Below are 21251 nucleotides of genomic sequence, written 5' to 3' on the forward strand. Positions count from 1 at the left end.
CCTGTTTTCTTCCGCTGCATGTTTCTGTAAACCAACAATTAGTGTTTCAATCTATAGATCCATAAGATCCCATCTGTAGCTCAACATGGATTATTAAGAACTAATTTTGGATTAATTTGAATTCTTCAAATTAATTGAAGAAATTAACTATATGTGACAATTAATTTAGATTAATTATATGTGTGATATAATTAATATAATGTATTTGATACATTATAATCTAAAGTTTATTTTGAAAGAAATTAAATATTTGAATATGATTCAAAAACTAATTATATGGATTAGATTCATATAATAAAATTTAGTATAAATATGATTTATATTAAATACCATAAATGATTGAGATAATTCAAACTATAGGTTATAATGTATTTGATACAATATAAAAACTATAGGTTATGTGTTATATTTGATATAACATATAGTTTAATATATACTATATGATCAAGTAGTTATCATATATATATATATATATATATAATTTGTTGAATTGTTAATTAAATCAATTTTGATTTTTAATTAAGGAGGGAGTTGTAACTCCATCCCCTTTAATTCACTCCTCAATTGTTGGAAGTTTTTTTGTTTTTTTTTTTTAAGTTTTGAGGATCTTCATCTTTTTCACAGCGAGATTATCATAGAGGTGTCTGTGTGTTTTTTCTCAGATCTCACCTTCCTTTCAATTATTCTTTCTCTCTTCCCAAAATATACGGAGCCCACACCTCCTGTAATTCTCAACCCCTACAAAGAATACAAAGTGTAGGATCTTAAGGCAATACTAGAGGGGTGAATAGGGTTGACTGCCAATTTTTTAAAAATAATTTTATCTTCAAACAATGCTCAATAAAGTTAACCCACTAATTTGATTAAAGAAAATTTATGCAAAACAAAACTTAAATCATGCAAGCTATGATAACTTCAAATTTAAAGACAATTTAATCAAGGATGAATTTAAATAACACACTAAAAAATTAAATCATGCAATTAGGAAAGATTAAAAAAATAACTAAGACAAGAAGCAAAAAAATTGAAAACAAGAAATAAAAGAGAGAGGAAGAGAAAACACCGGGAATTATAGTGGTTCAGCAAATTACCTACTCCACTCTCCAAGACTTCTTCTTGGGTATTTCACTAAGTGATCCTCTTGCAGGTGAGGACCAAACCGACACACGACCCTATTTTTCCTAGGCTAAAGAGAAACCCAAGATCCTTTTTACTGGTTCAGGATCAAACCAATTTCTTTTTCTCACAACCCGAGGTGAACCCACACCTTAATACAATTCCCAAAAATTAAAAGAAAACCTCACAATATTACTCTTGAAGGCTAAATACACAAGTTGAGCACTCAAAAAACTCACAAAAATAACTTTAGACCAATTTAGGAGCAAGGAGGACAAGAATTTGAGAGTAGAGAGAATTAAGAGCTTAAGACTTGAAAGCTTTTTTTGGTGTATCAATGAAGAGTAAAATCAAGTCAAATTTATAGGCGAGGGGGAAAATTTTGGCCATTGGATATGATTGCAAATGAAGGGTGGAGATTGAATAAAAATAGAAAAGGAAAGAATTTGTAATTAAGAGAGGAATTTTGAAAGATTGGAATTATTGAGATTTGGAGAATAAAAAGGATTTGAAGGATGACAATTTAGGAAGGAAATCAATTTTGAAAAAGGTTGAAATTTGGTGAGAATTTTGGAGAAAATTGGATCAGAAAATTAAAGAAAAATAAGGAAAAAAAATTAAAATAAAAAATAGCCGGACGATATGAGGCAAGTGCAGCGCATGCGCGCGTCCGCGCGTGAAGCTGGGTGACCGCCACTTGTCATTATCTCATTCGTCCACGGTCACCACGTCATCGCCACGTCAGCAAAAAGGTGACCGGTTGGAGCACCACGTCATCCACCACATCAGCAATATTGATTGTTTGTGTGCCACGTCATCCGCCACGTCGGATGCCACGTCAGCAAGGTGCCACGTGTCACTGCCACGTTGGATTTCCTCTCCAATCTTCTTTTGCTTATAACTTTCTCGTTTGAACTCCGATTTGAGCTATTTAAATTGCGTTGGAATCGTATTTCCGAGCTCTACAAGATAGTGACTCTGAAACACTGAAAATGTTAGTAAAAAAAATTTGAGTTTGTTATCATCAAAATACTTGGTTTGATTGAAGCCCTAAAGCTAACAATCTCCCCTTTTTTATGATGACAAACCACCATAATACCAAAAATACTTCTCCCCCTTTTGTTATCAACAAAAAGATATACAAGTGATTTTTCTCCTCCTTAATCATACAAATAATGCTCCCCTCAATAAATTATAACACATAAATTCATCGAAATATGAATAATGCCCCACTATCAAACATAATTAGGCAATTCTAATAATACCAAGTGCAAGTCTATTTTTACAAAAGGCTTCTTCATTTAATGCCTTTGTAAGAATATCTGCTACCTGGTTCTCAGTATTAACATAATTAATGACAATATTCTTATTTTGCACATGCTCTCGAAGAAAATGATGTCTAATATCTAAGGGATGACTAGTCCAAGATGCTGAACAACAAAGTTTGATTTTATCTATATGCTTTGTTCTAGAATGTTGAATGTGATTTTTAGTTAAATTAATTGAACTAGTATTATCACAAAAGATTGCTACTTGTTCAAAATTTAAACCAAAATCACGCAACGTTTGTTTCATCCATAAAACTTGAGAACAACAACTAGCAACAATAATATATTCAGCCTCAGTGGTAGATAATGCAACAGAATTTTGCTTTTTACTATACCAAGATACTAAAGAACTACCTAGAAAATGACATGTTCCACTAGTACTTTTTCTATCAGTTAGATTACCAGCAAAATCAGCATCAGAATATGCAATCAAATCTAAAGATGCATTTTTAGGATACCATAAGCCTAAATCAACGGTACCAAGCAAATATTTAAAAATTCTTTTTACAGCGTGTAAGTGCGATTCTTTAGGACATGATTCAAATCTAGCACACGTACATATACTAAACATAATATCAGGCCTACTCGCAGTTAAGTAAAGCAAGGATCCGATCATACCTTTATAAGCTTTAATATCTACGTTTTTACCTTTTTCATCCTTATCAAGCTTTGTAGTGGTACTCATCGGGGTCTTTGCTACTTTTGCATTATCGAACTTAAACCTTTTGAGTTGATCCATTGTGTACTTCTCTTGATTTATGAAGATTCCATCTTCAAGTTGTTTAATTTGAAGCCCAAGGAAGAATTTAAGTTCTCCCATCATGCTCATTTCAAAATCACTATACATACACTTAGAAAATTCTTCACAAAGAGCAGAGTTAGTATCACCAAATATAATATCATCAACATAGATTTGCACTAATAAAATATCATTATCTTTAATTTTGATAAAAAGAGTAGTATCAATAAGTCCCATTTTAAAATCATTTTCTAGCAAAAATTTATCAAACGGTCATACCAAGCTCTAGGAGCTTGTTTAAGACCATAAAGTGCTTTATTTAATTTAAAAACATGATTTGGATTATCAAAGCTTTCAAAACCAGGAGTTTGTTTAACATACACTTCCTCCATTATGAAACCATTTAAGAAAGCACTTTTTACATCCATTTGAAATAAAGTAAAATTCTTATAAGATGCAAATGCAAACAACATGCGAATAGATTCTAATCTAGCAACAAGAGCAAATGTTTCCTCATAATCTATTCACTCTTCTTGACTATAGCCTTGAGCAACTAGTCTAGCTTTATTTCTAACAATATTACCATATTCATCCATTTTATTTCTAAATATCCATTTAGTACCTATAACAGGATGATCACTAGGACGTAGGACTAGTTCCCACACATTATTTCTTTCAAATTGATTTAATTCTTCTTGCATAGCAATTAACCAGAATTCATCAGATTCAGCATCTTTAAAAGACTTTGGTTCAATTTGAGACACGAAAACAACATTATTTAAAGCATTTAAAGAAGAGCGAGTTTTAACCCCTTGAGATATATCACCTATTATTAACTCCTGAGGATGGTGAATGGAGAATCTCCAATCCTGAGGGATGGATTTTTCTGGCTCTTTCTGAGATTCATTTGATACCGTTTCCCTATCTTTAATACTAAGATCTTCAACAGGTATTTCTAATTCATCATTAGCAGAAACCTTTTTATTGTCACTGAAGGTAACGTATCCTCCATCTTTCTTTTCTAGGTATGTGAATTTTGTGTGGTCCCCAGTCATATGTTTTGAACATCCACTATCCAAGTACCACTTATTCTTTATGGATCTCAAACATACCTGAGAGAATTAATTCTCAAGATGTAACCTTAGGTACCCAAATTTGTTTGGGTCATTGGGGGTTAGCTAACAAAAATTTAGGAATCCATCTCTTTTTATTCATAATATTGATTTTTCTTAAATTGCATGCATAACCTTAATTTGTTTGGGTCATGCATAAGTTTTCCACATGCATGACAAATAATAGAACCTTCTTTGACAAAGTAGTTTGTAAATTTCTTTTGTTTTTAGTGAGGTTTATAACCTAAGCCACTTTTATCAAATATGCATTGTTGCTTACCCATCATGATATCTAAATTCTTTTTCCCATTTGTAAACTTTAAAAGAGTAGCTAAAATATCTTCATTTTTATTTTCTAATAATTTATACTCTTCTTTTAAAACATGCAAATTTGATTTATATAAATCTAGATCTTTTCCTAATGTCTCATTTTTCTCTTTTAGATTATCTCGCTCAATTAATAAATTATTATTTTCAAGAGCTAATTTAGCATTTTTCTTCCTAAGAGACATATATTTGCAACTTAGTTTTTCAAATTCAATTTTAACTTCATTATATGCAACAATGAGCTCATTAAAAGTAAGGTTTTCAGGAGTTACCTCATCGTCGTCGTCGTCATCTCCAAAATCCATAACACACATATTTGCTACTTCTTCCTCGCTTTCAGATTCGCTTTCATCGCTTTCATCCCAAGTAGCTTTCATGGCCTTCTTGCTCTTCTTTGAAATGGCTTTTCTTTGAGGACAGTCCCACTTCACGTGTCCAGACTTTTTGCATTCATAACAGATGATTGTATCTCTGTTGCTCTTTTCTCCTTTGCCTTCTTGATTGTTGACTTTCTTTGAGAAGTTCCTTTTCCTAAAATGCTTTTTAAACTTCTTGGTCAAGTAAGTGAACTCCTCATCATTTAGTTCAGCTTCAGTTTCAGAGTCCTCTTGAACTTGAGTGGACTTTAATGCTAGGCTCTTCTTCTTTTGACATCTTCTACCACATTGGCCTTCATGATTATCTCATGTGTCATGAGAGATCCAACGAGCTCCTCCAGTGGAAGTTTTGAGAGGTCTTTTGCTTCTTGGATCGCCGTTACCTTAGCTTCCAAACTCTTAGGCAATGATCTAAGAATTTTTCTCACATTTTCAGAGGTGGTATAAGATTTTCCTAATCCCTTCAAAGCATTAACAATATTCGTGAACCTAGTAAACATCTCAGATATAGTTTCATTTGCATCCATTTTAAACAATTCATAATTATGAACTAACATGCTAATCTTTGACTCTTTAACTTGATTAGTTCCTTCATGAGTTACTTCAAGCATATCCCAAATTTCTTTAGCAGAATTACATGCAGAGACTCGATTAAACTCATTAGGACATAAAGCAAAAAACAGACAGTTCATGGCTTTAGCATTAATAGAAAACTTCTTTTTATCTTCATCATTAAACTTTTTTTCTTCCTTAGGAATATCGTTATTATCAACTATCTTAGTAGGAATTAAATGACCATTAAAAACAATTTCCCATAGATTATAGTCAATAGAAATCAAATAAATTCTTATTCTAGTTTTCCACCATGCATAATTATTTCCATCAAACAAAGGTGGCCTAGTGGTAGATTGACTTTCATCATACCCATTTATTCCAGTAGTTGCCATAAGCTTGAACAATTAATTTTTTCGAAAAATGAAGAGAATATAATATTTTTTTAAAAAAGATTTTTATAAAGAGAAATACTTTTCCAAAATTTAGATTTTAATCAAAAAGATTTCAAAGATTAAGAAGCAGAGAAAAAAATAAGGTTTTAATAACCAATTTTCAAGAAAAAAAAAATTCTAATGAAAACAGCTTTTAAAACTCAATTTTTCAAACTTTTTGCAAAAATTAGAAAAATTCCAGATTTAATAAGATTAAAAAAACAGAATGTAAAATCAAGAAAAAAATTACAAGACCTTTTTGAAATAAGAAAACCGAGCTACCTACTCTGATACCAATTGTATGATCTAAAGGCAACACTAGAGGGGGTGAATAGGGTTGACTGCCAATTTTTAAAAAGTAATTTTATCTTCAAACAATGCTCAATAAAGTTAACCCACTAATTTGATTAAAGAAAATTTATGCAAGACAAAACTTAAATCATGCAAGCTATGATAACTTCAAATTTAAAGACAATTTAATCAAGGATTAATTTAAATAACACGCTAAAAATTAAATCATGCAATTAGGAAAGATTAAAAAAAAATAACTAAGACAAGAAGCAAAAAATTTGAAAACAAGAAATAAAAGAGAGAGAGGAATAGAAAACACCAGGAATTATAGTGGTTCGACAAATTACCTACTCCACTCTCCAAGACTCCTCCTTGAGTATTTCACTAAGTGATCCTCTTGCAGGTGAGGACCAAACCGACACACGACCCTCTTTTTCCTAGGCTAAAGAGAAACCCAAGATCTTTTTTATTGGTTCAGGATTAAACCAATTTCTTTTTCTCACAACCCAAGGTGAACCCACACCTTAATACAATTCCCAAAAATTAAAAGAAAACCTCACAATATTACCTCTTGAAGGCTAAATACACAAGTTGAGCATTAAAAAAAAAAACTCACAAAAATAACTCTAGGCCAATTTAGGAGCAAGGAGGACAAGAATTTGAGAGTAGAGAGAATTGAGAGCTTAAGACTTTAGCCTTTTTTTGGTGTGTCAATGAAGAGAAAAATCAAGTCGAATTTATAGGCGAGGGGGATAAATTTTGGCCATTGGATATGATTGCAAATGAAGAGCAGAGATTGAATAAAAATAGAAAAGGAAAGGATTTTTAATTAAGAGATGAATTTTGAAAGATTGGAATTATTGAGATTTGGAGAATAAAAAGGATTTGAAGGATGACAATTTAGGAAGGAAATCAAATTTAAAAAAGGCTAAAATTTGGTGAGAATTTTGGAGAAAATTGGATCAGAAAATTAAAGAAAGATAAGGAAATGAAAATAAAAATAAAAAATCGACGGATGATATGAGCACCACGCGCACAGGGAAGAGGATTGAGCGTCACGCGCCGCATTCTGTGAAGAAACCACAAGCACATGTGCCATACGCGCGCGTCCGCGCGTGAAGCTGGGTGACCGCCACTTGTCATTATCTCATTCGTCCACGGTCTCCACGTCACTGCACATCATCGCCACGTCAGTAAAAAGGTGACCGGTTGAAGCGCCACGTCATCAATATTGACCGTTTGTGTGCCACGTCAGCAAGGTGCTACGTGTCACTGCCACGTTGGATTTCCTCTCCAATTTTCTTTTGCTTATAACTTTCTCATTTAAACTTCGATTTGAGCGATTCAAATTGTGTTGGAATCGTCTTTTCGAGCTCTACAAGATAGTGACTCTGAAACACTGAAAATATTAGTACAAAAATTTGAGTTTGTTATCATCAAAATACTTGGTTTGATTAAAGCCCTAAAGCTAACACAAAGGATTACCTCTTGGTGGTGTACAAGTTGGGTTATCATTTTTGTTCTGACCATTTGGAGAGGAAATATGTGAAGACTTTGGTTTCTTCAAGGCTAAGTCAATTTCTAACCCTTCTTCCTTTTCTGTTTTAACATGCTATAAATTTTTTTGAAATGCATAATTTCTTTGTACTATAATTTTATTCTGTGAAAACGAAATTGGGATGATCCCACTTCCACTTACAGACTTCACGGTTCTTTCAAATGCAACATAAGTCCGAATCTCTTGAAATGTCCAGAGAGTATAAGGTTGAGGTTAAGAATTTATTAGGTAAAACCATTAAAAATACTTCGATCAGCTTGAGGTGGATAGTATATGGATTTTAGATTCCAGGATTATATGATAGAACATGGAATCGCATCCCAACTCTTAGCACCTAGTACACTTCAGCAAAATGGTGTATCATAAAGGATAAATAGAACCTTGTTGGATATAGTTCGTTCTATGATAAGTTATGTTCATTTACCTTATTCATTTTGGGGTTTGTAATGATGGTTGCAGCTTATATTTGAACTATGTTCCGTTCAAAAGTGTTTTCGTAACACCTTTGAAATTATGGAATGTCGTAAAAGTAGCTCGTGCCACTTCAGAATTTGGGGTTGGCCAATACATATGCTTGATGAAAATCCTAAGAAATTGGAACATCGTTCAAAATTGTATCTATTTGTAGGCTATCCCAAGGGAACGATGGGTGGTAACTTCTATAATCCAAAAGAGAATAAATTATTTGTGTCGACAAATGTGGAAGAGGGCCTCATCAAGGAGCATAAACCCCAGAATAAGATTGTGTTGAATGTGAAACTACTGACACTTCAACAAGAGTTGTTGAAGAGGCTAGTACATTAACAAGGTTCATCTAGTCAGACACATCCACCTCAACAGTTGAGAGAGCCTCAATGTAGTAGAAGGGTCCAAATCCACCTGTTCATTATATGGGTTTAATAGAAACCCTAATCGTTATATCAAATGGCGAAGTTGAGGATCCATTACCTCAATGGATGAATGAGTTAATGCTATGGATCTCAAAATGGAGTCTATGTACTTCAATTTAGTCTCGAATCTTATAGATCAACTTGATGGGGTAAAACCTATAGGTTGCAAATGGATTTACAAAAGAAAAAGAGGTGTAAATTGGAAAGTACAGACCTTTAAGGCTAGACTGGTGGTAAAGGGTTAAACCTAGGTTAAAGATGTGGACTATGAGAAAACTTTGTCACCTATTGCGTTGCTTAAGTTTATCCAGATTCTCCTGTCCGTTGCCACATATTATGACTATGGAATATAGCAAATGGACGTCAAGACTGTATTTCTAAATGGTAATCTTGAGGACATCATTTATATGCAATAACCAAAAGGGTTCATTAAATAAGACCAAGAGCAAATGGTTTGAAAGCTTAATCAGTCCATTTATGGATTGAAACAGACGTCTCGATCTTGGATTATAAAATTTGATAGTGCAATTAAATCTTATAGCTTTGACCAAAATGTTGATGAACCTCGTGTCCACTAGAAAACCATAAACAGTTCAGTAGCTTTCTTAGTGTTGTATGTGGACAATATCCTACTCATTAGGAATGATGTAGGCATACTGACAAATATTAAACAATGGTTAGCCGCCTAATTTCAAATAAAAGATTTAGAAAAGGCACAATTTGTTTTAAGGATCCAGATCATCAGGGATCATAAGAATAAAATGCTAACCTTGTCTCAGACATCGTATATTGACAAGATGCTTGTCAAAAATTCGATGCACAATGCCAATGGGGGTTTATTACCTTTCAGGTTGTATGGCTTAGGAAATTTTTTACAGATTTGAAAGTTGTTTATGAAATGTCAAAGCCCATCACCCTTTGTTGTGATAATAGTCGTGTTGTGGCTAATTCCAAGGAGCCTAAAAGTCACAAGAAAAGGAAGCACATTGAGCGCAAATATCATCACGGCTAAAGTGTTTGTGGGTCATGGAGAGTCTAGGTCAACGAGACATGCATCATCTAGTTTAGGGAAAGTGGGAGATGTTACTGGACGCGTATTGTATACCCTAGTCTATTGTTTTATGTACTGTATTTTGTTTAAACTTTTTATTCGTACACCTCACTAGCTTTTGGACTAGTGGGAGATCGCAGGAATTGATGTCCTAAATCTCGTGGTTTTGTAGTTTGTAAAGTATTTATACGACGAATTATTTATTTAATAAAATAAAGTATTATTTTATTTGACATTTAGTCTTCATTAACTCAAAATCAATAAATTAAGATTCAAGGCTATTTAATATAGTTTAAACATGTATGTGGTGACATACAAGTGGATCATGTGTAAGAATAACCTGAATGTAGTAAATGGATAAGATTGGGTACCTTATCCTGGTGATACTATGAATATGACCCACTTTGTAATTGTTACAATTGTTGTAAAGTGTTACAAATTCGTTCATGTGGAGACAAGTGAGTAGAGATATCCTGTACAAAAAAGTTTGTCTAAGATCGGACCACGAAATTATTAGTCTCCCTTTATAACGCCATTACTTGAAGAGACACATTTCACTATGATGACCATAGGTGACTTGACCTTAATCATGAGTAAGTTGTGAACTCTTGCTTATATGGTAGTCCTATGATCTGTATAGGTGAGAGTGACTAGAATCATCGACTCAATATGCTTACAATTTTGGGGATTCGTCCGAGTGGGGAGCTGAGAACACAACTACACAAGATGGAATTCATTCCTTCCTGTTGTTAGGGTAAGTAGATAAACTGCTTCCTTAAGAGCTGATTCTGTGTCTTGAACCATGAGTCGCCTCACTCTTTCATTGGCCAAAGAGGGATCAAGTTTAGTGGCGGATCTAGGATTTTAGGTGGGGGGCACGATTAGTCCATATAAATATAATTTTAGATGCATCAAAATCATATAATATTACCAAAACGGGCATAACAATGTAGAAATATGTGAGTAGAGGTAGCCTGTACAAAAAAGTTTTTATAAGACTGGACCATGATTAGTCTCTCTTTATAACGCCATTACTTGAAGAGACTTACATTTCATTAGGATGACTACAGGTGACTTGACCTTAATCTTGAGTGACTTGTGAACTCCTGCCTATGAGGGTAGTTCTATGATCTGTATGGGTGAGAGTGGTCAGATTCGCTGACTCAATATGCCTACCATTTTTGGGATTTGTCCAAGTGGGAAGCTGAGAATACAGCTACACAAGATGAAATCCATTCCTTCTCGTTGTTAGGGTAAGTAGATAAATTGCTCCCTTAAGAGCTGATTCATAGTCTTGAACCATGAGGCGCCTCACCTTCTCACTGGCCAAAGAGGGGTTTAGTTCAGTGGCGGATCCAGGATTTTATGTAAGGGGGAGCACGATTAGTTCAAATAAATATAATTTTAGATGCATCGATATAATATTCAAATCATATAATATTGTCAAAATAAGCATAACTAACTGATATATGGACAGTGCCAGATCCAGAATTTCATGTTAGGGGCACAACTTCATATAAGATTAAAATTTTAGCCTATTAACATCTAAATTTGTGTCATATATAGTTCTTGAACTTAAAAAGTATAAACTAGATACTAACATCTTGATTTGTGTGTCTAATATGTAGTACTCGACATTTAAAAAAAAAAAAAAAAAAAGTAATGTAACTGAGGTTCAATTAGAAACAAAAATATTTTTTATCTAATACAACGGTTCATTATTAAGAATTTTTAATATTTTATGAGATTTTTAGATACTAAATTGAAATTTTATATATCTATTAGACATTTTTAAGGGATTTATTAGAGTTAAAATTGAAAGTTTGATTTAGATATTCATTAGTCATAATTTTAAAACTAAGAATTAACCTTGTATTAACTTGAATGTAATTTTAAAATATTGGTAAATTAAATAACATTTTATATGTGAAAATGATGTTTATATGTCTTAATTTTCAAAAACTAAAATTCAATAATTGAATAGTTACCAAACATGCCTAAAATTTTAAAAATATTTGTATATAAACATGAACACATATGTGAGAAAAAACGAAAATGAAAATATGTTTATCTAACCTATTATATATATAAATATACTTTAAAGCAACAAAAATTGGTTAAAAAAAAAAAAAATCAACTTCCTCCCAAATGGTTAAACTCTAGTTGCCAAATTACAAGGAATACCACTTAACCATTGAAGCAACTCCTTCATATGTGACTTAGAAGGGCACGCATTGCATATCTTCCATATATAAATATATTTTTTTTCTATATTTAATAAAAATCCAATATATATATATGTAAAACGACACGAGCTAAGGGGGCACGTGCCTTCCCTGGCCCCTTCATAGATCTGCCCCTAGTCTAGTTTATAATTGGATTATAACTAATTGTTCATTAAAGGGATTAGTATTACTTAAGAAGTTAGATGTAACTATAGGGGAAAATGAAAATAGTAATTTTGACCCACATGTAGTTATGAACAATTTGTGAAAGATCAACTTACTGTTGATTAGTTATATCCAATGAACACAAAAATATATCTACAGTGCGAAGAGTACAGCTGTTGATCTTAGTGGGGTGGCCGACAATTAATGAATGTTGATCAATTTAATTAAAGAGTTTAATTAATTAATCTCCTATCTTTGAAGTTTGTAATCGGTAGGTCCATGAGGTCCCCTTACTAGCACAATAAGTGTTAAATAAGAATCGATTAATTTTGGATTAATTTGAATTGTTCAAATTAATTAAAGAGAATTAATTGTATGAGATGTAATTAATATAATGTAGATGGATACATTATAATATAAAATTTAATGAGAGAGATAAATATTTGAATATAATTCAAATATTAATTATATGAATAAGATTCATATAAAACTATAAGTTAAAATTAATATGAATATGATTCATATTAAAACTAAGTTATATGAGAGACTATAAAGTTAGTTTATATTATGTATGATATAATATCAATTATAGGTTATATTATAATATAAGATTTGTTTAATTATATTCTTATAATATAATTAAAAGTAAAACAACTCAATTGAGAGTTATTTTACGTGATGAAGCTCCCTTCATCTCTCTCATATACAGGAAACACAGAGATGTGGTTGGAATGAGCATACATGAAACACAAAAACTCTTTGCATCTTCTTCCTTTTTGTGAAAATTCTCTCTCAAAGTTTTCCCTTCTCCCTCACCAAAATTATCAAGAAGAGTCCATAACTCCTTCTTGATTCTCACCTTGAGAATAATGAGGAAGTCACTTATGGTGGTGTCCAAGATACTGTCTTTTGTTATGTTCGTGATACAGAGAGTTCGTGATTCCGGAAGAGGAAACATGAAGAGGTATTTTTCTTCAAGGGCAAGTTTTTTATACTCCCTCCCTCTTTGTTATTTAATTAGAAAGCATGCTTAGGCTATATATTATTGTATATCCTCTCTGTTATATGTTTCTCTGTTTTAAGCTTGGTTCCAAAAACGAATTCATTGACACGAAGGCAATCAATCACTTCCGAATCGATAATTTGTTTCCTTCAACCACAACCTCGGTGAAATTTCACTCAAATAATTAAGAAAAAAAAACATTCAAAGATAGAAGAAAACAAACGAAAAAAAATAGGAGAAAATTGAATTCTAATAAAATTGTTGGATTAGATTTTTTTTCCAGTCAAATCTTCCAAATTTTGGGTGTTGAGATCATATTTGAGTTAAAATTGTAATTCTACTGCCAAGTCAAATGTTGAAAATTAAAAGTTTAATATATTTTTATTTCCAAATTTAGAGAAATTTCAAATTATCCCACACTAATTGGTAGGTCATAAATTCCACTCATTTTGGAGTAAAATTCAAATTAAATCCATGCCAAAATTTGAGTTGAACTCTTCATCTTAACTGAAGGGAAAATGGAGATGTATTACTACATTTCAAAGTTTCATGGAGTTTAATTCAAATCCAAATCAAATTTTTGGATTAAATTCAAATTATATTCAAAATTTGGTAATGTCAAGTCAAAATTGGAGTATTACAAAAATTACCCTTCCAAATCCAAGCCTAAGGTATGGGTATCAACAAAATTTTATCCTAATGTCAAAAGCATGGTATAATTTAAGTATTTTCTCAAATCAAAATATGGACACATTCCAAGAATTCTCCAAATCAAAGTTGAAGTGAAATTCTATACCAAATTCGCATCAAGAATTGAGTATATTCCAAAGCCTAAAAAAAGAAGAAGATTCGTAGAATTTGGGATACTACTCAAAATTCAATTTACAATTAAAGTGAAGCATAAATTCTACTTTAGTTTAGATTAAAGTTTACACAGGAGAAAGAAAGTCAATGACTAAAATTATCTTTTGTTTATTTCACGAAAAGTGTGTCAAGCAAACCAGTTTCAAATCAAAATTTTGAGCTAAATTCTCATATTTTGATCATACTTTGATTTCAAATTATCTTTTTCGAGATTCACCCATTGTATAGACGTGCATAAATCTCGAAAAAATGGAGTTGAATGAGAAATTTCAGCCTATTAAGTTTCACCACGTCATCCCAACGAAAGCCTAAACTTATTTGAAAAATATCAATTGGATCGAGTGAGTAATTAAAGTCGCTCGGACCCAACTCAATTCAAGCTCATCGTGAAATTTTGGGTCAAATTAAAATTTGGGAACAATTTTATATTTAGATATCCAAATTAAATACAAATATGAAGTTCAAATTCCACCAATTAAATTTTTGTTGAAATCTCGTATGAATGATTTTATATTAGATATCCTGGCCTATAAATTGGTTATAATTTTAATTGCTTTGTGACACACTGTACTATATTAGAAGAGGTTAAGAGAAGAGAATAATTAAAATAAATAAATTAAAAAACAAAACCAATAAATTTGAGAAGTTGTAAATTCATCATTTTCTTTTTGTTCTTTTTTCAATAAAAAAGATTTACCATTTTCATTTCTCTGGTATAGGATGACACATCAAGATCAATAATACAAATTTTATATCACTTAAACTATACTTTTTCTCTACACTATTTTCAAATTGATGTTAGGGACTAATGTTTGAAACAAGGTTTATATTATCAACATCATGTAAATGCTATGATTTTAGTTTTACAAAAATATCGCTAAAATGTCAAAAGGGATGACGAGAAAAAATAAAAAGATGAAAAATTCAAACAAATTATTTAAATTTATAAATAAACAAGTTAAAATATTTTATTATTTATATTATAATCACATCATTGACATTTATTCCTTATTTTTTATGCTTCATGACTTTTACGGTATAATGAAAATGTTTGATTCACCTATCATGTCGATGTCAATCCTATAAAAATATGAAAAATATTGATGAAAATGTTTGATTCACCTTTCATAATTTTTGTACCTCCATTTTTTTTTAATCTTTCATTTTTTTCATTTAATTTTTCATTCCTCATTTGTCATTAGATCTTTCAACAATTCTATTTTATCCTCAAATCCTTTGTTTTTTCTCTTTTTAAATTTTTATTAATAAATAATTAGTCAATTGAATTTTAAAAATGCACATCTTTTAACAAAAGACAAACCTCTTCACATAATAACTACACATATCTTTCTTGCACATTTTCATATAATAAAATAAATATATACATTATGCTTTTTCTCCAAACTTCATTTTATTAGAGAACTCGAAGTCTTTCAAATGAAAATTAAAAGTTTTTGTTCTTTGTAAGAGAGTTTAGAAATTTATTTTGTTTGATATAGAGATACAGTTAGATTTTATGAATATAAAATTATTTTTTTAAATAGAAACTAGATATAGCTACTTATTGATGACGTATTTGTTCCTCCAAAATTAGAGGTAAGTAGATCACGACAAATTTATGTTCTCTCACGTAACAATAATAACTTCAATTACGTGAAATATTAGATTTTATGGATGTTAAAAAGAAATTGATAGAATCAAGATTCAGTATCTAACCAATTCCACCTTGTTTTGTTTTAGTTTTCAGAAGATATAATTATACACTAATTATTTATATGAAAACCCGTATAAAAATAATTTTAAAAAATAGACGCTTTTTTCTTTCAAAAAAAATACAACTTAATTGATAATATTTTACCGACATTCAACCTTTTTTCCCATAGAAGCGAGATTATACAGGTAAATAATTGGACATTTTTAAATATAAAAATATTTAAAAATATTTAAATTTTATAGCAAAATGATTCAAAAGTACAAAACACTTTTGGAACTTTTTGCTATAAAATGTAAATATATTTTTTTTTTTTTATGTTTTGATTTATAAGAATTTCCCATAAATATAATTGTATTTTGTTTTATTTTTATTTTAAAAGTAAATAATTATTTACTTATAACTTATTCAAAAATACGTATAAACATTAATTTTAAAATAATATCAATATAACTTTACTATGATTTTACTCCTTTCATTCGAATTCAACTTTTTTATGTTTAATATTTTGAAAAAAACTAAAAACTTTAGATTCCGTTTGGTAATCATTTTGTTTTTTATTTTTATTTTTTAAAATTAAGTCTATGAACATTACTTCCACCTCAAAATTTCTTACTTTGTTATCTATTTTTTTTTAAGAACCGAACCAAATTTTGAGAACTAAAAAAAAAGCAACTTTCAAAAAGTAGTTTTTGTTTTTTAAATTTGATTAATAATCCAGTCATTATACTTAATAAAAATGCAAAATCGTTATAAGTAAAGTAAATGAAATATGTTTAATTTTAAAAAAAAAAATAAATATCAAATGGTTACTAAACTGAGTCTAAATTATTTAAAAAATTAATATTAGTCTATTTGATTTGAATGGTTAATATTTTTATTGAAATAAATCAAAACCAAAAAATAATAATTATCAAATCTATAAAATTTCACAATGTTTTAGAAAATACTTTGTTTCATATTAAAAAGAAGCTCAAGTGTATATCGTTATTAAAGTTGTTGTCAATTTATTTTTCCTGGAGACTATTTAAAATAAAATAAAAAAAGAAAATACATTTATTCATTTTATCTCCTTAATTATTTCTAAATTTCATGCCTAATATATATATATTCCACCTTTTATATTTCATTCTATGAAATTATATTGCAAATATTTTTAACACATTCAACACAATTTATATTCATTATAAATTAATTAAATAAAACATGTATATAATTGTAGTCATCATCTATTTCGTGTTAAATATTTAATATTTAAATTTAGAGAAAATATTAATTTATATTTCTAAACATCGAGAGTTATATCAATTTAAATACAAAACTAATATTAATTTTTGTAAATAATCAAATTTAAATCTTGAACTTTCATGAATAAATAAATAAAACATAATAGAGTGTTTAAATCGATAAAATTGTAAAAATGTATGATCTAAATTGATATAATTATCAGTTTAGAGTTTAAATTGATCATACAATCTTTAAAATTCAGGATGTTAATTGATATAATTACTAGTTTATGATTTATATTTATACAATTCCAAAGGTTAAGAGCATAAATTGATGATTAAAAAAAATTATGTTCTAAATTTTTAAAACCACGGCACTTTTCGGCTAACGGTTTTATAAAAGTTGTAAAGTGCATAAGTGATTCTTAAAGCAGCTGATGTGGTGTATCTCAACGGCTCCGATCTTATATGGATGGGCCCTCTCAGTCTCCACCGACCAAACTTATTTATAAGCTTTTTGAATTGGCATACAAAGATTATCAATAAATATTCTGCCAAACTTCCCCTTCTTCAACTTCCATTATTTATAGCAATTAATTTTTTACTCAAATAAATGCTATTATTATAATTATTTTGTTACGTTCATCCGAGGTTTAATCCGAAAGAAGAAAGGAGCATAACTCAACTAACATATAGATATATTAGCCATCTTCTCTATTATAGTAAAAAAACAACTTTTTGATAATATTAGGGTTGGCAAAATTCCCCGCAGGCCTCACCCCAATCGGGGCGGAGAATCCCCAGTTTGACCGGGGATGGGGTCAAACCGGAAAAACTTTTCGGGCCTCGTCCTGGGACGGAGATGGTATCCCCATCCCAACCCCGATTAATCCCCGATCCCGATTTGACATATTTATATTTTTAATATTTTATAAATATATATTTATAATATATAAAACAACTTATTTATATGTATGTTTATAATGTATAGACTTATTGTGGAGCCCAATATTAAATTTTAAATTTAAACACAAAAGTCAAGCCCAAATTTTAATAAAATTTTAATTAAAAAATGGGGATTCTCGATGGGAAATTAGTAAAATTTCTGCGGAAAACGAGGAATGGAGCCCCATGGGACCCCATTTCCCCAACGGGGCTGGGGACGGGGGACGTCCCCCGCTCCATCCCAACCTCGTTGCCAATCCTAGATAATATGTGAATTAAAAAAATCGAATATTATCCGAAGATCGATAATTTATTTATTTTAATTTTTTTATTCCTTGACTTATGTACGAGGTAAATAAGTAAAACTATAAACTATATTATATCAAGAATTTATTGAAGGAATTTTAAAACAGAGAGAACAAAAAATCTCAAGGAATTAAAAGATGGAAGAATAACATTTGAACATTTTAAGAATTAATATAAAAATAGAGACAAAAATAGAAATTTAATAATCTAAAGCAAATCATGTGGAGAAGAAGATATGGGTGAATGTAAACGACAAGTTCATGGAATTGGTACAACTGTACAAGTACAATTTCAATACCCAGATTTTATAGTGAGGTCCTCCTCTATTTTTCAGTTTGCAGGGTAGGCCCCTACAGACTTATAGTAGCCAGGCATGAGGTTCCGATGGGCCCACTGGGAATTTTCCACGTGGAGTGCTGTAAGTGATGATGTCAGATAACGTCATATTTTTTTGTTTTTTTGGGGGGACGGCTTTCACATGGTCCTCTTCTGTCCTAGCTAGCCAACTCAGCCGCCCATGTGGACCCCGCATTTTTTCAAATCATATTTTCTTTTTCGAAAAATTACGAAAATTTTGAATTTTGATTTGGAAGTGAAAAAAATATATGGTAATTTTTAAAAATAGAAAGAGAAGAAAAACTATTTACATAGAATACTAAAATTTCTATCTTTTTTCATAGAGATTGATAAAAGTGTATCATTACGGATAGAAGTCTATTAATATCGACTAGTATTTTTTTTCTTTTCGTATTTCTATAAATAATTTGATATTTTTTTATTTGTAAAAGTTTTTCATATGTAAATTACTTTTAATCTATTAAAAAATATTTTTTAAAAAAAATAAATTGAATGATTATGGGTTAAAATACTATTTTGGTTTATAAATTTTAGATGTCATCCTATTTTAGTTTTTGTAATTTCAGTCGATTTGTTTTTTCCTTTAATAATATTAATTTATTTTTTGAATTTAATTTTTATTTAAATTATTTAAATAAAAACAATAATTTTTATGGAAGAATAGTTAGTATATGGATATATTCTTATCATCTATAAATCTAATGCTAATAAAGACTATTATTTTAATATAAAAATATTAACAACGTAATTGAAGAGATCAATTTTAAAATTTATTGAAAACATAAAAATAAAATTGGATATTTAAGAGTACAAAGATAAAAATAAAATAAAATGTAAAGCCTAAGAAGTAAAATGATATTTTAAAAAAAATTGGAGTTCCAACCATTTTAATTCTCGAACATTTTAAGTAGTGCTTTCTTAATTATTTATCAAATACAAATGTAGTCGTTCGAGAAACAAAGGGACAAAAGAAAGAAAGAAAAGAAAACACTTAAAATAAAAAAGAAGAAGGAAACAAAAAGAAAAACAAAATATTTTCGATAGCTATTTTGGGGGAAAAAATATATCGCAGTGAGAAAATTTTCCATTTTTTACTCGAGGATTGATGGGCCTGACAAAATGCAAGCCCATAAAAAACAAAGTGGGCCCAGGCCCATTCTTACGTCGGGCTGTAAACCGGTTTTCTATCCACTGGTAAAAAGCCCTGACAAACAGAGAACTCCCACTCCCTTAGACCAGTGAAATGATAAGGGGCAAAACCGGAAAAACGCACAAAAATAAACTTAGGCGGGAAAAAGAGCCGTTGCTCACCAGAGCTCCAAATTTTTGGCGCCAAAATCCTGCCCGTAAAAAACACGGGCAGCCTCCTTTCGAGAAAATCTCTGTTTTTAGACCGCCTTTTGTGTTAAGCTTACGCTACCGTGAAAATAAAATAATTTTAATATTAATAAAAACAAATAATAAAAATCCCCTCTTTGTCCTTCCCTTTCTTATTTATTTTTCCATAAAATCCTCTTTTCTCCCCCATTTTTATTTCAAAGTTTCTTTTCAGTCCTTTTATTTTTCTCATTTCCCTCCTAAATTTTCCCTTCCTCCTCTGTTTCTTTCTAAACCCTCAACGATTCCTCTGTTTTTTCAATTTCTTCTCCTCTGCTTTTCATCGTTTCTCCCTTTCCCCCTTTTCTGGCTGTTTTTTCCCCCTTATTTCAAATGGGATTCTCCAAAAAGTCTCAAATCGACGGCGGATTTGAAGCAGAGGGGAAAAAATGGGTAATTGCCGGGTTGCCGACGAGGTCATCGTTGAAGCCGATTAGCACAAAATCGAAGGCGAAAGACGGTGAAGACGACGGCGAGAAGACGCCGACGGCGAAAGAAGCTAGAATACCGGAGAAATTGGGTTGTCCGCCGGCGCCGAGAAAGCGTAGATCTCTAAAATCAAGCTCTAACCAAAATTATATAAGGGAGTTCTTTAATCCTCCTGATTTAGAATCTGTGTTCAAGCTCCGAGTTTAGAAGGGCCAATTGAGTTTGTAATAGTTGAGAATTTAGGGGTTTCTCTGTTTTTTTTTTTTTTTTTGGTGTTTGTTTTAATTTTTCTCTTTTTGGGGGGTTTTTTTTTTCACTATTACTATTTTTTTTATGTACTTGGTTAGTTGTTAGGAGTAAGGTGATTATGATGTACAAAAGGATTTGATATTTGTTATCTAAATGAGTAATATTCTAGTTTAGCTTTGTTCAAATTTTTGGCAAATTCTCTTGAAATTTTCCCATGAAACAAACAGACCCAGATGAGAAAATTTTTCACTAGAGAATCTAAAATTTTGAATGATTTTTTGAAAAATGAAGAAAAAATTGAGGGAATAATGAATGAATGTGCATGGATGGGAAAATGATTGACAGTGACAAAAAAATGGAAAAAAGAAAAAAAGAAAAAAAAGGTATTTTTCTTCTTAAGGGGTTTGATATGACCCACGTCATTTGGAGGTCTATGGTTTGTAGCTTTTTGATTAAAATAAAAAGACAGATGCATATTGGGTGAAATAGATTGGAATCCAATGTGGGGTTTGAGGGATTGTTTGGTGGACTTCAATTTTATTTTTTTACAAAAAATTATAAGAAGAAAGAAGAAGAAGGAAAAAGCTGTGGTTTTTGTTCAAATTACTTGAGACCATAG

At 30.5% G+C, this 21251-nt stretch overlaps 1 protein-coding gene across 1 annotated transcript; it reads left to right on the forward strand.

Moving 5' to 3' along the window:
- The first annotated feature begins 20080 nt into the window (after positions 1 to 20080).
- LOC120080267 (cyclin-dependent kinase inhibitor SMR3-like protein) lies at positions 20081 to 20817 on the forward strand. The gene has a single exon (XM_039034885.2). It carries the CDS (start codon positions 20288 to 20290, stop codon positions 20588 to 20590), a length of 303 nt encoding a protein of 100 aa, XP_038890813.1. The 5' UTR covers positions 20081 to 20287; the 3' UTR covers positions 20591 to 20817.
- The last annotated feature ends 434 nt before the right edge of the window (positions 20818 to 21251 follow it).

Source organism: Benincasa hispida, chromosome 6 (genome assembly GCF_027475165.1).
Source record: "Benincasa hispida cultivar pf3 chromosome 6, pf3_genome.v1.1, whole genome shotgun sequence".
In the NCBI taxonomy this organism is placed as follows: Eukaryota; Viridiplantae; Streptophyta; class Magnoliopsida; order Cucurbitales; family Cucurbitaceae; genus Benincasa; species Benincasa hispida.